The sequence below is a fragment of the Eucyclogobius newberryi genome, unplaced genomic scaffold (assembly GCF_026437365.1).
Source record: "Eucyclogobius newberryi isolate DKJ021-1_F unplaced genomic scaffold, fEucNew1.0.hap1 SCAF_15, whole genome shotgun sequence".
In the NCBI taxonomy this organism is placed as follows: Eukaryota; Metazoa; Chordata; class Actinopteri; order Gobiiformes; family Gobiidae; genus Eucyclogobius; species Eucyclogobius newberryi.
In genome coordinates, this window is record NW_027315779.1 from 13,536,272 (window position 1) to 13,552,550 (window position 16,279).

Below are 16,279 nucleotides of genomic sequence, written 5' to 3' on the forward strand. Positions count from 1 at the left end.
GCGTTGTCCTGGTTTAGCTCCGCCCTTAGTCACATGTGCCGTCGTCACGGTAACAAAACCACACGTTCCATTTTTAAAGTTTCACCAAAAACATTTTATTCTTTGTACAAAATGAGGCGATTTCATTACGACTGAACAGAGCAAACTCACAGTAGAAAAACCCGCGCTGCGCCTCGATCCGAACACAAAGAAACAAACCAAAAAGAGGCCGATCACTGAATCGTTATGCGTGGGGCGACGTCGTCATGGTAACCAGGCTTTGTCTACACTGGAAATGAAATAAAATCTTCAACAAAGTTTGGTTGAATTGGTGCTCGTGTCCACCAGGGCTGCGACCGTTTGATCATCGAGCGGAAAACGCAAGTGATCGAGCGAAATGCCAAACGTAATCGCAGCTATAAATGTAAAAGTCTAAAACAGAGAGCTTTAAAAACACCGTGATCTCTTCCTGTTCCTTCATGATAATGCACACAGTGTATTAGAAGTCTCTCCGAGCAGCTCTAATATAACTTTAAATAAGAAATGCACTTTGTCAGGGTTTATAAGTAAATGAAACACTTTTGGAGTTTGGTGTCTTGAGTCAGGGGGGAGCAGGTCTAAACGGTTTGCTGAATGTCTCACACAACGCTGTCCCGTTTCTTTAGCGGATCCTTAAGACGCAAAGATCAAGAGGAAATAAAGATGTAAGTACATTTGTATATAATATTTCTGATCGTGGCTCATGCATCAGTCGAGTTGCAGTTTGTGAAGAAATTTAAAAAAAATAAAAAGTCAAAAATTACAGGAAGTAGAATCCCTCTGTGATGTCATCAAAAAAAGCGCCAGTCCGTCAAAAATGCAAAGAAAATGTGCAGTTTATACCTTTTTAAGACGGTTTAAACTCATTGTATGATTTAAATAGATTTTGGCTCTTGTTTTCAATCTGGTTGCTTAGTAACAGTTGAGTTTCTGCCTTTGTCATATTTACTTATATTTACTGCCCATATGGAACCAGGAAGTGACATGATAAACATCACTAAAATGGCCAAATTGGATTAAAACAGGCAAAATGTTTGATCAAATCTGAAATATAATCACGTTCTCTTTGTTTTAGTGGAAAGTGCAGTCGAACGGGTCACAAAAGTAATAAACGGTGGCAGCCCTGGAGTCACGATGTCACAGCGGCGAAATCACGCGCCCGACAACCAAACGGGGAACGGTTCAAACCCAGGACACGCGCTTTTATTTACTTTATGGGTCAGAAATGGAGGAAAACGTCGTCGTCGTCGTTCTCTGTGCGAACTCGGCCTCGACTCCCGAGCATTTACGTTGCAGCTTCAAACCAGAACAAAGCAGTCGAAAACCTTCTTTTATTCAATTTATACAAAAAAAAAGTTCATTTTAAGGGAGAAACTCGGGACATGCGCCACCAACGTCACACAAAAGACTCTCCATGCAACACGGCTTTGCACAACACGGGGATCAAACCACAAACCATGAGCATGATCGTTAGTCATTGTTCATCGTTCCGTAAACCGAAACACGAACAAATCGGGGGGGGGATGAAAAGTTCACATTTGTCAGTGTTAAAAATAGAGCTTGAGCGTACATTTACTCTCAATATTTACACGTATTTACACACAAACGGGCTACAAAAGAAAGAAAAGTCTCCTTCAAATGCATATATCTCTATAGAAAGATGTGCTTTTTGTGTGGACGCAGCAGGGGCTAATGGGAAACTCAAACGCGCCGGCGAGTTGGTCGTAAACATGTATGAAAATACCCTTTTTTTGTGTTTTTAATCCCATTTCCCGACGCAAAAGTCGTCGTTTGATCTCGATACGTCCAGGATTATTATCGCAATATTCAGTTCATTGATGATCGTGATCGTTCAAGGTCACAATAAGGTCATTATAGTTCAAGAAAATGCATCTAAATGTAGAGTACTGGCCGTTTTTGTCACATTTGCCTTGATTTTGTCGTTCGGAAAGTTCGATATTGTAAAAAATGCTCACAATCTCGCGGAACAGTAACTATTTCTCTGCCGTTGGGTCTCGGAAACAGTGAACGATCGTTACATCGACATTGCTGCTTCGTTCTCGAGCTGCGGGGACGTCGCCCGTTTGAAGAGCGAGAGCGCCATTCATCCGGATTCAAATACATAAAAACGATCCGCTCATAATAATGTGGATTACGACGAGAAACGACGGCTGGAAACGCACGGAAAATCTAAAACGTTGGACGAATGAACTTCAGAAACTTGTGTAAACGGTTCATTTTTGCAGTGAAGTCAACCGAATGTGGAGAAATCAAGTTGTTTTTTCAATTCGTTTCTCAAAATCAATCAATAGAAACAAAAAAAAGAAATGTGGTCAAACGTAGACAGTTTACCATTTAATCGTTTTAAATGAATCCAAAGCAAATCTTTAGAATTTTTTATAGCAATTTTACCAAAAAAAAAAGCTGTTTCCAAATGTGAAATAAAGTGAATAGTCTTTAAAATAATCTTAAAATGTCGAGACCTTGGTTAAAAACACAACGAATCCTGGTTTAAGTTCTGTTTGTGTGTCTTTTCCGTGAATCTTCGTTGGATCATTTTGTTCCGTAAAGTCACAGATATATCACTTTGTGTTTATAAACCCGAGTACCAAAAATATGTCATTACTCTCTTGATTCTGTCCACGTTTAGTGACCAATTAGAATTATTTTCACACCGTTTTTAAGCGTGAAAAGCCCTGTTTGTCACATGCAAGAAGCGCCATCGTCCTTCGTCAAGTGGGCGGAGCCACCGAAGGAGCACAAACGGCGCCAGCGTTTCAGAAACTCAACATGGTGCGAGAAAAAGAGTGAATCGTACAAATCGATAGGAAACACTTTGGTTAAAGGGAAATTAAAACGTGTTGGCTTTGCGTCCCACCAGGAGGAGGCGCCGTGGAAACGCTTTTAGCACTTTTTAATCCTTTTTTTTTATACATGTCATTTTTTTTTTTTGCTTTCGATGAGTTTGTGTCGCTTTCCGTACAGTTTTTGTCTCAATTCTTTTGCGTTTCTCTGCTTTTTGCCGTTGTGTTTTGGCCCGAGTCTGCGCTCTCTCTCGTCCAATCATCTGGCTGTGTGCGGCGTGAAGCTCCTCCCCCGAATTGGCCGAATCAATTAATGGCTGACGAGCGATTAAAGTCCAAATCGCAAGGTCAAATGAACCACTATGACCTGATCGTTGAGAATAAGAGCAATTCCTCCGTCACACCACCAGATGTCGCCATAAAAGAGAAAAACGGTCCAAAAACGGGCGACTCTGGACGTCTGAAATGGACCTACCGAAGCAAAGCGCGTATCCACAAACCAATGCATTCTTTGTGGCACTTTAGCGAAGAGTTTTAAAAATAAAAACGAGGCGTAAATAAAAATAAAAACAAAGCGAAACACTGGCGTTTGCGACTCGTCCGTCGGCCGCTGCAACTTTGCCATTTTATTCGTTATTTTCAATGTAAATGTTTGATTGAGGCTCGACGGGAAAGCACCCACAACGCAACGTCTTAAAGAAAAGAAAAAAAAAAAGAAAAACATTTAAAGCACAATATCATGCACTCGCTCCGTCACAACAAGCACAAACGATCAAAAAACACACAGAAAAGGCTTGTATTCCCTGCAAGAGTCTAAACTTCACAGCCCCAACGAAACACGGAGAAAACAACTGAAAATACACCTGTTTTATTCCCCCCAACGCAATGACAATAAAATACTGTTAAAAATATGGTTACAAACAGCTCTGCGTCAGAGGCGAAAGGAAAAGGGTTCACAGCGTCGGAACTTCGGAGCTTTGGCAGGAAAACGTCCAAAAGGTCCGAGTTAAGAGTTCCGAAAACGTGTCTCAATGTCACGTCAGCTGCGGAAAGAACGCTGCGAAACGCCAACAAAATGCCAACGAAACGCCATCGGAACGGCAACGAAAAGGCAATGAAACGCCAACGAAACACCATCGGAAGGCCAACAAAACGCCAACGAAACGCCAACAGAACGCCAACAGAACGCCAACGAAACGCCAACGGAACGCCAACGGAACAGCAACGAAACGCCAACAGAACGCCAACGAAACGCCAACGGAACGCCAACGAAACGCCAACAGAACGCCAACGAAACGCCAACAGAACGCCAACAGAACGCCAACGGAACGCCAACAGAACGCCAACGAAACGCTAACGGAACGCCAACAAAACGCCAACGCTCCACGTCTGGAATCCACCGAAACAAAGACGGAAATCACTCGAGTTTTGTTTGAAAAACCTTTACGACGAAACAGAAACAAAAGTGAACCAGGACTACTTTAAAGAGTAAGAAATCTCAGGTTTGACTTTTTAGTTTTAAGGTTTCCACGTTTTTTTCAGGTTTTTCTCATGACGCACCTGAACCTGAAACCTGAAATGAGGAAAATGTCGCGGATTGAAATACCAAAGAATCTCCTCAAACCAACAAAAAAAACCTTCCAAATCCTGTTGTAAGAATATTGAAAATGTGTGAATGGAGACGAAAATGCCAATGATTTTACGTTTTTATGAAGTAAAAATAAAGCACTTTTGAATTAGTTTGATTATCAATGACAAATGAAGGAACATAATGTGTTCTAGACTCGAAATGGTACGAAAGCATCACAAAAAGTAGAATTTGTGGTAAAATATGTGACGCAGACATTTTTCAAAGTATTTGTCCAGTAAAATCGAATCAAATCTGGATTTTGCCTTCGTCAAACTGTGAAACGTTTTTTTATAACTCCAAATAATGTGTTTTGGGCTTTTCATCACCGGGATTTGTCATATTTCCTGATGTTCTGAGGTTGATCCCAGTTTCTTCGCCGAAACGTTCGCCTCCAATCTGGAATTTAGACGGGTTCATGAAAATTGGTTGAATACATTTTTGACTCAAGTCTCAAACAAAACAATCGATCTAAAAACAAACTGCTCCAATCGAGCCCATAAACTTTGAGCGACCATTAAAAATACACGTTAAATTTTTAATAATTACACGGTTCGGCTGGTCGTTACAAAAAGTACGGCAAACACTTAAAACAATTAAAAAGGGTTCTGATCGTTGGGCTCGGAGCGGTTTAAGAGCGAAAGCAGCTGAGGCGGCATCGAAAGTCCCCCGGGCACTTCCTCTAAAAAATATTGTCCGCGTTGACGTCGTCCGCCAAAAACCAGAGGAACCGTAAACCCGCCCATGTCCGCCGAAAACCAGAGGAACCGTGAACACGCCCATTTCCACCGAAAACCAGAGGAACCGTGAACACGCCCATGTCCGCCGAAAACCAGAGGAACCGTGACCACGCCCATGTCCGCCGAAAACCAGAGGAACCGTGACCACGACGATGTCCGCCAAAAACCAGAGGAACCATGTCTGCCGAAAACCAGAGGAACCGTGAACCCATTGATGTCCGCCGAAAACCAGAGGAACCGTGACCATGACAATGTCCGCCAAAAACCAGAGGAACCGTGACCATGTCCGCCGAAAACCAGAGGAACCGTGAACCCACTGATGTCCGCCGAAAACCAGAGGAACCGTGAACATGTCCGCCGAAAACCAGAGGAACCGTGAACCCATTGATGTCCGCCGAAAACCAGAGGAACCGTGACCATGACAATGTCCGCCAAAAACCAGAGGAACCGTGACCATGTCCGCCGAAAACCAGAGGAACCGTGAACCCACTGATGTCCGCCGAAAACCAGAGGAACCGTGAACATGTCCGCCGAAAACCAGAGGAACCGTGAACCCATTGATGTCCGCCGAAAACCAGAGGAACCATGAACCCATAGATGTCCGCCGAAAACCAGAGGAACCGTGAACCCATTGATGTCCGCCGAAAACCAGAGGAACTGTGAACCGATTGATGTCCGCCGAAAACCAGAGGAACCGTGAAAATGTCCGTCGAAAACCAGAGGAACCGTGAACCAGCCGATGCCGCAAACGCTCACAAAGGCAATTCAGGCGCGTCGTTTGTTTAATGACACACATCCCAAAAGGAGACGTTAAAAAAACAAAAACATAAAAACGTGCTTGGGGGAATGTTCCGCCCGATTCCGAGGTGCTCGGCGTAACTTTGCCGTTGTTTCGTGGTTCTCTCTTTGGGATGTTCCGCAGTGTGGCATTAAGTCGTTTTACGTTCCCCTCGAGTCGCAGTATAACGTAAGATTCGTGCATCTACTTCAAACCTTCAAGTTTTGTGCATCTACTCCATCTACTGGCCGCATGTACAAAAAACACGCAGTTTTTTGTGAGGCTCAGAGAATGTGAGCTCTTAAACAGGATTAAAAGGAACATAAAGAATGAAAACAACTCGGAACACGGTGAGAAAAGTCTATTTAATGCCATACTGCGGAACATTGCAGGCAACGTGACATCGTCTCCATGGAGAAGTTGTGTATTTTAGAAAGTATTTTATGAGAAGAAAAACACAGATTTACTTAAGATTGAGCAAACGCGTCGTATCTTCCGTTTTTTTTTTTTTAAAACGTCATTAAAAACAACATCACATTCTTGAATTGCATTTGTTTCACTTTTGATTCTTCGCATCGGCACGACGACGGGTCACATGACTCCAAACACGTCGTCATGTACGCCCGTTAAAATGACTTGAATTTAGGAGATTTTCAAGGTTTTTTGGGACAGTTTTCAATCGTCGGTTTAGCGTGTGTCAAGTACACTTTTCTTTTAGCACTAAAAAGTATTAAAATCTAAACTTGACGACCGCTCGCATCGAGACAAACAGTATTTCCCAAAAATAGCAATAAAAACATCAACAATAGATAAAAAGCTGGAAGTTTAACGCCGTGTCATGGAACTTTCCAGGCAAAATCTGTGCAAAACTCCAGAAACTCCCATAGGTCTACTCGAGTTTACCGTGCGAGTACTACCGTCGTTCACCTTGATCGTTTCCGTGACGTATCGCACTTCAAACAGTTACCGTGAGCTTTAATTACGGACAAACGCCTTCAAACATCGAGCAGAAAAACGTGAATTCAAGTCATTTTAACAGATGCAGAAGAGTGTGGTTGTTTGGGGCGGAGTCTCTGTGGTTTCTGCGGTACAGTTCACATCATGACGTGGCAGCGCCACGTGGTTGTTTGGGGCGGAGTCTGTGTGGATTTTGCAGCGCCGTGTGGTTTCTGCAGTACAGTTCACATCATGACGTGGCGGCGCCGGTGCAGGGACAGGTGGTCGGATCTGGAGAAAGAGCGGTCGCACTCGGTGCACCGGAACGGCTTGATGCCCGTGTGTTTTCGGAAATGCCGCGTGAGTTCGTCGGAGCGGGCAAAACGCCACGTGCAGCCCTCCCAGGTGCAATGGTACGGCTTCTCTCCTGCGGGAAAACACACAAGAGTGAGACGTTTAAGACACGCAAGAGCGAGACGTTTACGACACACAAGAGCGAGACGTTTACGACACGCAAGAGCGAGACGTTTACGACACGCAAGAGCGAGACGTTTACAACCTACAAGAGAGAGACGTCAATTGTCCTTTTATTACGCCTACTGCTGAATCTGTGACGCTGTCACATCTTCTCCCCTTTGTTTTACCATCAAAAAGCTATTTTATTTTGAATTCTTGGCAAAATGTGCGGCTTTGCCGCACAGACACCGTGACTCTTTGAATAAAAATGTGAATAACTTGTCGGTCCACCCCTGAAGATGAGTCTCACCAAATTTCACGTTGATAGGGCTGACGCCCTGGGAGGAGTTTGTGAAAGTCTAAAGTGTAAACATGTTCTGGCGATTTCCCCATTGGAATAACATGGGAGGTTTTGGTCATCGCTACGGCAAAACCATAACAATTATGACATGGGTCTCATTGACTTTTTTGATGGGGATGCCAAAATTGAGTTGTGTGTCAAATTTCATAAAATTTCGCAAAACTAAACATTTAACCTCCATATAAAATCTGTAGGGGGCGCTGTGGTGCCAAATTAATTTATTTCACTTCAAGTACGTTTAGCGCAAAGAGTTTAACAACTGATTCTAATTTGACGCAATTCGGACTTTATCTGCGCAAACAGCAGAAATGTTAAATTTGGGAGATTTCTGAAATTCTAGCTACAGTTTGCGGCTTCGCCGCTCAGAGACCGTGAGTCAATGTAATTTGGATAACTTTTGATGTCCCACTCCTCAGTAGCATTTTCACCAAATTTCAGCTTTTTAGGGCCAACGCCCTGGGAGGAGTTCGTAAAAGTACGACGTTTGGAAAAACTCCGAAGTCATGTTTAGCCATTTTTGAAGCAATATGGCCGACATTTGGTTGGGCGGACGGCGTTGCCGTAATAATATTTTTTACTTCTCTTGTCACCATCTACCTCTGCGCCAAATTTCATGATTCTACGATCAGATTTTTTTTGGGTCATTTCCCAGCTCTCAATGCATTTTTGGTACATTTGGGGGCGCTGACGCGCCAATTTTTTTTATTTTAGAAAAGGGAAATAGCCAGAATGTAGAGAGGCACGATTTTTAGAGGTGTGCAAATTTTTGTGACTTTTTGTCAATGTTCACTGGGTGAAAAATAGGGGGGTTGGTCCCGAGAAGAAAGAAAGAAGAAAGAAGAATAATATTCCGATGCGAAAACAATGTTTCCCATTTTTCAAATATCATAAACTATACATTTTCGGAAAGCGCTCACGCTTTCCTACCTCATGGTGTGGGTCCCTGGTCACTGACGGGTACTTTCGATAATTTTGAGTGGGCTCCGCCCACTTTGTGTTTTTGGCCCTCTATACAGTAATAATGTTCAATTTTTGCATTACATGCTTATATGCACGGAACATGCAAGAGATGGGGAACGTATTTGTGAGCCACTTAGCGCAAATGAGTGCTTTACATTGGGATGATGACCGCGAATTTAAAGTGCTCGTTTAGTGCGAACTTTTGCACGGGCTTCGCCCGTTTACAACGGTAATGTTCCATTTTCCTACAACTAATTAGTATGCACGGGGCGTGCATGAGTGGAGGAGTGCGTTAGTGAGTGTTTGGAAGTGGGCGAGCGCATCGCGCTCGATTTCGTGCGCACTTTCGCAGCCGTGCTTCGCACGGCCTTACAAGACTAATAGGCCTCTCGCCAGCTTGTGGCGCTCGGGCCTAATAAGCAGTTTCCCCGTCACTTCTGCTGCTGAAGCTCGTCAGAGACACTTGATGAGAGTTCAGACACGTCTGTGTTTGTCACTAAAGTTGTGTTTGTGTTTCTAATGATCTATGACGTTAATTAGAAATCGAGTCATTTAAGACGCTGTGAGCTTGTTTTGTGCATTGGAGGATTCTGAGCCGAGAAGTGACACGACACAATTTATGAAGCAGCAACAAAGGAATAAAGGACATTTGATGAATGAATGTTTTGGACCAACTCCAGGACGTTTGTTCGGACGTGGTTTGCTTTGCATCTGTTACAGGCGAGTTTATCACGGCTGATGTAACACGGAGATGTTTTTAAGGTTTGTGGCACATGATTAAAGTTTTGTGTCTTTATCCGTAGCACTAAAGCCGTAATATGTCGCTCATTCAAATTATTTCAATAATTGGGGTTAATGATGCATTGATGTGGTATGCAATCTGTAAGTATTATAGTATCAAGTATTTTCCCGAGTATCAAAATCGAGTTTGAAATTGCATCGTAACAACACGCCACCGCCATGACCCAAAGGACCTCCGACCCAAACGACCTCCGACCCCCACACTCCGAGCGCCGCGCCCTCCTCAGAACCAATCGAATGCTGCACGTGTCAGACCTGTGTGTATCCGGCGATGGGCCTTCAGGTGCGAGCTCTTGGTGTAGACCTTTCGACAGCCCTCGTAGTCGCACATGTGGATCCTGCGCCGCTTCATGTCTGGAAAGTCCGGGTCCATCTGCTCCAGGTCAATCACGGCGCTGAAACACAACCACAGGAAATATAAGTGAGAGGTAAACAAAGAAAACACGGGAAATATACGTGAGTGGTAAACAAAGAAAACACAGCAAACATACATGAGAGGTAAACAAAGAAAAACAGGAAACATACGTGAGAGATAAACAAAGAAAACGACACAATCAGTTTTTCTTCTGCTCTAGATGATTTGCTTTTGAGTTGTAATTTGAGACTTGCCCACAAGGAGGCAGCATTAATGCACTGACGCTCACATCCTCCCACTACTGCATCTGGTACTTTGTGTTCAGAATCTTTGCAAACCTGTGATAATCTTCTCTTTCCGCTGCGCTCATTAAATGTGCAGCGTTTTCACAAGTTTGTCGATCCATTAAAGTTCAAATTAAATTAAAGTCACATTAAAATGAGATTAAAGTATAACAGGTTTTTCTAATTCTGACTTAGTTTGGTGGTGTAGAACCTGTGGTAAATATTTATCATAGTTTTACTTCCGTGAAGACGTAGTTTGTGAAGACATTTAGAACAAATTTAAATGACAGGAAGTCGAGCTGAAGCCCTCTATGATGTCATCAGTGTGCGACACAGACAGTTTAAACCATGGTTGGACTAAATAAAGGTGTTTTATGGTATTATTGTGTGTCTGATCAGAACTGTCATTTATGTGGAGTTTGGCTCTTGTTTACAGTCTGGTTGCTAGGTAACAGCTGTGGAATTATGACATATGTGCTCATGGCCAACCAGGAAGTACAATTATAAACTACAAACGGGCCAAATGTTTAGTCAAATCTGAAATATAATCGTGTTCAGTGCGTTTTGGTCAAAAGTGTGACTCTAAATGCAAAACTGTTTAATGGTGTAGAACCTGTGGTAAATATTTATCACAAAGTCAGAATTAGATTCAGTATCTGTACAATCTGACCATGTATTTGACTCAAACGCAACTATTATGGGAAACGGTGTAATTATATGTAAAATAAAATAAAAAGTAGATTAAACAGAGGATTTACTTTGACATCATTAGTTTCTCCTTTCTGCCGTCCCGTTTTAAAGCTTCTACAATCCAAACTGTGTCTTGACGGTCGGCTAAAATCACGACCAACCGATTTAATCGACGAAAAGGTTCCCATCCCCTTTCGCGCCGCTGCGTTTCCGTGGCAGCGTGACCGACGGCGAGCGCATGACGTAATGGTGTTTACAGCTCTGCCCGGTCTCTCTCCCTCTCCCCCCCTTTCACTCGCCCACACACACACACACACAGACAGAGCTCCCATGATGCTCTGCTCCTCCGAGGACACTCCCGGGGAACGGTTGCAGCTGCCGCGCCCGTCGGGTGTGGCCCGGGCTTAAGACTAATGCGTCCGCCGCACGAACGCGCCACCGCCTCCACTTGTTCTGTGTGTGGAAAATGTTACGCAGTGTTTGACCCCGGGGCCGTTTAGGGCAGGAAATGATGTCATCGATATTTGGCTTTTCAAAGAGATAAAAAGGGGCAGAATTTGTTTTATTTTCCTCACTCAGTCTAAATTAGCCTGGATTTATGTTTTTTTTTACTTTAAAATAACTTAAATTATTTGTCATAAATGGGGCTCATTGACCAATTGTGACTAGTTAATACTTAAAAATAAAAAAAAACAATTGGATTATGACAAAGATACCGACAATATTAGATTAAAAATAATAATGATAATAATAATTCAGCTTTCCCGCAAAAATACACTTTATTCGTAAATATTCACTAGAAACCTTTAGTCATTATATTTCAAACTATCTGCTCTTGAATAAAACTAAATTCCTTGAACTCCTTGAACAGACACCTTAACGTGGTGGAGGGGTTTGAGCGCCCGAATGATCCCAGGAGCTATGTTGTCGGGGGCTTCAAGCCCCTGGTAGGGTCTCCCAAGGTAAACAGGTCCTAGGTGACGGGTCAGACAAAGATCGGTTCAGAAGCCCTTTATGAAGCACCAAACAACAAGGCCAGTTACGTCGCCCGGATTGGCGTCACCGGGGCCCCATCCTGGAGCCAGGCCTGGGATGGGTGTTCGTGCTCGAGAGCGAGCGCCTGGTGGCACAGCCCGAAAGAGCGACGTGGGGCCACCCTCCCGTGGGTCCACCACCCGCAGGAGGATCCAGAAGGGGCCGGTGCAGAGAGATCAAGGCGGTCATCCGACCTCCGGCCGCGTGTCTTGGACACTCGGGTGAAGAGAGGGGCAGAGTTGTCAACCGATTACCACCTGCTGGTGAGTTGGATCCGCTGGCGGAGGAGGAAGCCAGACAGACTTGGCAGACCCAAGCGCATTGTGAGGGTCTGTTGGGACGTCTTGCGAAGCCCTCTGTCAGTAGGGTATTCAACTCGCACCTCCGGGAGAGCTTCTCCCATATCCCGGGGGAGGCTGGGGACATTGAGTCCGAGTGGACCATGTTCTCTGCCTCCATTGTTGATGCGGCTGCTCAGAGCTGTGGTCGTAAGGTCTCCGGTGCCAGTCGTGGCGGCAACCCCCGGACCCGGTGGTGGACGCCGGAAGTAAGGGATGCCGTCAGACTGAAGGAGGTCTATCAGGCCACTTTGGCTTGTAGGCCAAAAACCCGGGCTTGGGAGGAGTTTGGGGAGGCCATGGAGGAGGACTATCGGTCGGCCCCAAAGAAATTTTGGCAAACCGTCCGGCGCCTCAGGAGGGGGAAGCAGTGCCTCACCAACACCGTTTACGGTGCGGGTGGAGACCTGCTGGCCTTGACTGGGGATGTCGTCGGACGGTGGAAGGAACACTTTGAGGACCTCCTTAATCCCTCAGTCACGTCTTCCGAAGAGGAAGCAGAGACCGGGGACTCAGGGGCTGGCTCGCCCATCACCCAAGCTGAAGTCACTGAGGTTGTTCGCAAACTCCTCGGTGGCAGGGCTCCGGGGGTGGATGAGATCCGCCCTGAGTAAAAGTCTCTAGATGTTGTAGGACTGTCTTGGTTGACACGTATCTGCAACATCGCGTGGTGGTCGGGGACCGTGCCTCTGGACTGGCAGACCGGGGTGGTGGTCCCTCTGTTCAAGAAGGGGGACTGGAGGGTGTGTTCCAACTACAGAGGGAGCACACTCCTCAGCCTCCCGGGTAAGGTCTATTCCAAGGTACTGGAGAGGAGAATCCAACCAATAGTCAAACCTCAGATTCAGGCAAGGCAAGGCAAGTTTATTTGTAGAGCACATTTCATACACAGGGCAATTCAATGTGCGTCACAGCAGGAACAATGCATTAAAATCACAAAGAAATTACAGAAACAGAAATACAATAAAATTAACTAAATAAAAAAGGAGGAGCAGAGTGGTTTTCTTCCCGGTCATGGAACACTAGACCAGCTCTATACCCTCCATCTGGTGCTTGAGGGTTCATGGGAGTTTTCCCAACCAGTCCACATGTGCTTTGTGGATCTGGAGAAGGCTTTCGACCGTGTCCCTCGGGGTGTCCTTTGGGGGGTGCTCCAGGAGTACCGGGTCCGGGGTCCGGTCCCTGTATGACCGGAGCAGGAGCTGTGTTCGCATTGCCGGCAGTAAGTCAGACTGTTCCCAGTGCATGTTGGACTCCGCCAGGGCTGCCCTTTGTCACCGGTTCTGTTCATAATTTTTATGGACAGAATTTCTAGGCGCAGTCGGGGGTCGGAGGGTGTCCGGTTTGGGGACCACAGGATCTCATCTCTGCTGTTTGCAGACGATGTTGTCCTGATGGCGCCATCAAACCCGGACCTGCAACATGCACTGGGACGGTTTGCAGCAGAGTGTGAAGCGGCTGGGATGAGAATCAGCACCTCCAAATCTGAGGCTATGGTTCTCGACCGGAAAAAGGTGGCTTGCCCTCTCCAGGTGGCAGTGATGCAGTGATGCAGTCGCTGCAGACTGTTGTGGTAAAGCTCTCGATTTACTGGTCGGTCTACGTTCCTACCCTCACCAATGGTCATGAGCTTTGGGTAATGACCGAAAGGACAAGATCGCGGATACAAGCGGTCGAAATTAGTTTCCTCCGCCGGGTGGCTGGGCGCTCCCTTAGAGATAGGGTGAGGAGCTTCAATTTTGCCCTGATATACTACATTAAGAAATGTTTACCAGACCAATGTTGGGTATCTTTTTTTTCAGCACAACCTCACCTATATGATCAGTTAGTTAGTTTTTCACTTTGACATACTATTTCAACAAACTGGACCTAAACACACACAGAAAACACAAAGTCCGTCTAGAAAAATTATGTTTTTTTCCATTGTAAAACTCTTAAACATGCTCAACCAAGCATTTAAAAAGGTTCAAAATGAACCACAAGGTGCAAATATGAACATATAGAAGTATTCTTGTGATATATACAAGCAATAAACAACTATTTACAATAAAAAGTAGGTAAATCCTCAGAAGTTTTTCTATTTGTGCTACTTCTCAAAACAGTTTCTGTCCAAAATGACACAGAGAGCCACATCACAGGCATTGCACTTCCATGTGAGTGATGTTCAGAAGGAACACTAAACCAGGTCTAAACCAGGTCTAAACCAGGACTAACGCAGGTCTAAACCAGGTCTAAACTTGAACATGAAGCGTGCCCCTCATTTTACTTCACAACAACTATATTACTGACAATGAAATACTTTCCAAAACTACTCAAAAACAGCATAATTCCTCTCGTTCGTTCTTCCTCTTTGACTATTTGTCATGTGACTAATGTTTACATTCCTCGTGTGCATCCTGAACATCCGGGTTAGCACAAGGCTAACGTTTTTTCCCGTTTCGTTTCATCACAAAAGACGACAAAGTTATTATAAGTAATGTAACGCGCGCAGAAAAGAGCGCATATTTTTCCGCACATTTTTAATGGAATTGAAATGATCATAACTTTGGTTTTAATGGATGGATTCGCATAAAAAAAAAAATCACTCAGCCGTAGCGTCAGGTCTCTGCTTCCGCATGACGTCGACGGCAGCCGTCTACGTCACTTAGTTTTCATGCTGCGCGGTCCTAAACAGACCATGTTTCAAAACGCACCGGTGCGGGCGTCGACCCCGAAGGGTTAATAAACGATATGTTCCTTTTGACAGTCTGAAAACGATGATATTGTGAAGCGTTGCAGCTCTGACGTCATAAGTCGGGACCACATTACCCACAATCCCCCACTGTGCATTAGCGTTGCGCTGCGCTGCACCGGCCTGTCACCAGCGATCTCGCAGAGGACTCGGGTTTGTGCGGCGTCCAAAACGATCTGAATACGGTGAGAAACGATCCTAAATCTGTCCTAAGTTCAATATCGTGTTGTTATAAGTAGTTCATCATTACATTGGCTGTAACTTTCATCACAAACAAGCGTATTTTAAAAGGTCCCATAACATGCAAAATTGACTTTTCAGAGCTTTTAACCTTCTTACATTGCTATTTGTGCTTCATATATGTACCCAGAGTGTTTTTTTGATTGATTCCCGCAGTGTTTAGCTATATTACAGACTATCTCCTTTCCTCGAATCTCCAAACTGACGGGCGGTGGCTGCAAGCACGCGTCACCATCCCCTCTCCACCATGTTATGGCACCTTTAATGCTAAATCTGTAACTTAACCACAGGAATCTATTGGCATATTGTGGTAAAAGAAGAAAAACTACGACATTTAAAAAGGACATATTCTGCATTATTCGTCCTTTAAACGCTCTCCTGTCCCTTAGCGTTAGCGTGTTGTAGAATTTAAAATAATGTATGAACTAAAAACCACACATGACTTTCTCTCAGCCATTTGTTCCCTCATTGGAATTTGACCTCTAGACCCCTCTAGACCCCTCTAGACCCCTAGACCCCTAGACCTCTAGACCTCTAGACCTCTAGACCTCTAGACCTCTAGACCTCTAGACCTCTAGACCTCTAGACCTCTAGACCTCTAGACCTCTAGACCTCTAGACCTCCAGACCTCCAGACCTCCAGACCTCCAGACCAAGCCCCCGGAAGCCAAGATGGCCGCCATTGAAACCTATGGAGCGTGCTCATTGGCGCATGGTTCCAAAAAAGTTTTTTTAGTTCCGCATTACTTCCTGAATACTGTCTCATTTACGCCCACTTTTGTGACGTCATCGCCATAAGGCTTTGGCGTCGGGAGCGCGCACGTCACAGCAGCGTGAAAGACTGAGAACAGTCAACACGGACTTTTGGAATAATTCGGCTTGAAATAGTCTGTTTACGTAACGTGATGGATTGTTATATCCATCTATAAATATACATGTATCATGTTGTAAAGGTCTGATATTTAAGAGAATTATAAAGAAGTGTTAAGATAAAAAGTCTGGTTTAATGACAATAAATTACATTTAGAGGTGTAATAACGTCCTCATCATTTTCTGTAGTTTTTGGTTTGGGTATATATTTTGTTATTAACTTTTCAGTTATTTATTTATATAATATGATTTGGCC

General features: G+C 44.5%; 1 protein-coding gene across 1 annotated transcript in view; it reads right to left on the reverse strand.

The window, feature by feature from the left end:
• Window positions 1-7,137: 7,137 nt before the first annotated feature.
• The window catches only part of klf8 (Kruppel like factor 8), a 48,743-nt gene continuing 39,601 nt past the window's right edge, over window positions 7,138-16,279 (reverse strand). The window contains exons 6-7 of the mRNA XM_072446049.1: window positions 9,737-9,876; window positions 7,138-7,330 (exon numbers count right to left, since the gene is read on the reverse strand). Coding sequence (XP_072302150.1) covers window positions 7,149-7,330; window positions 9,737-9,876 — 322 coding nt within the window. The 3' untranslated portion in view covers window positions 7,138-7,148. The remainder of the gene's footprint in view (window positions 7,331-9,736; window positions 9,877-16,279) is intronic.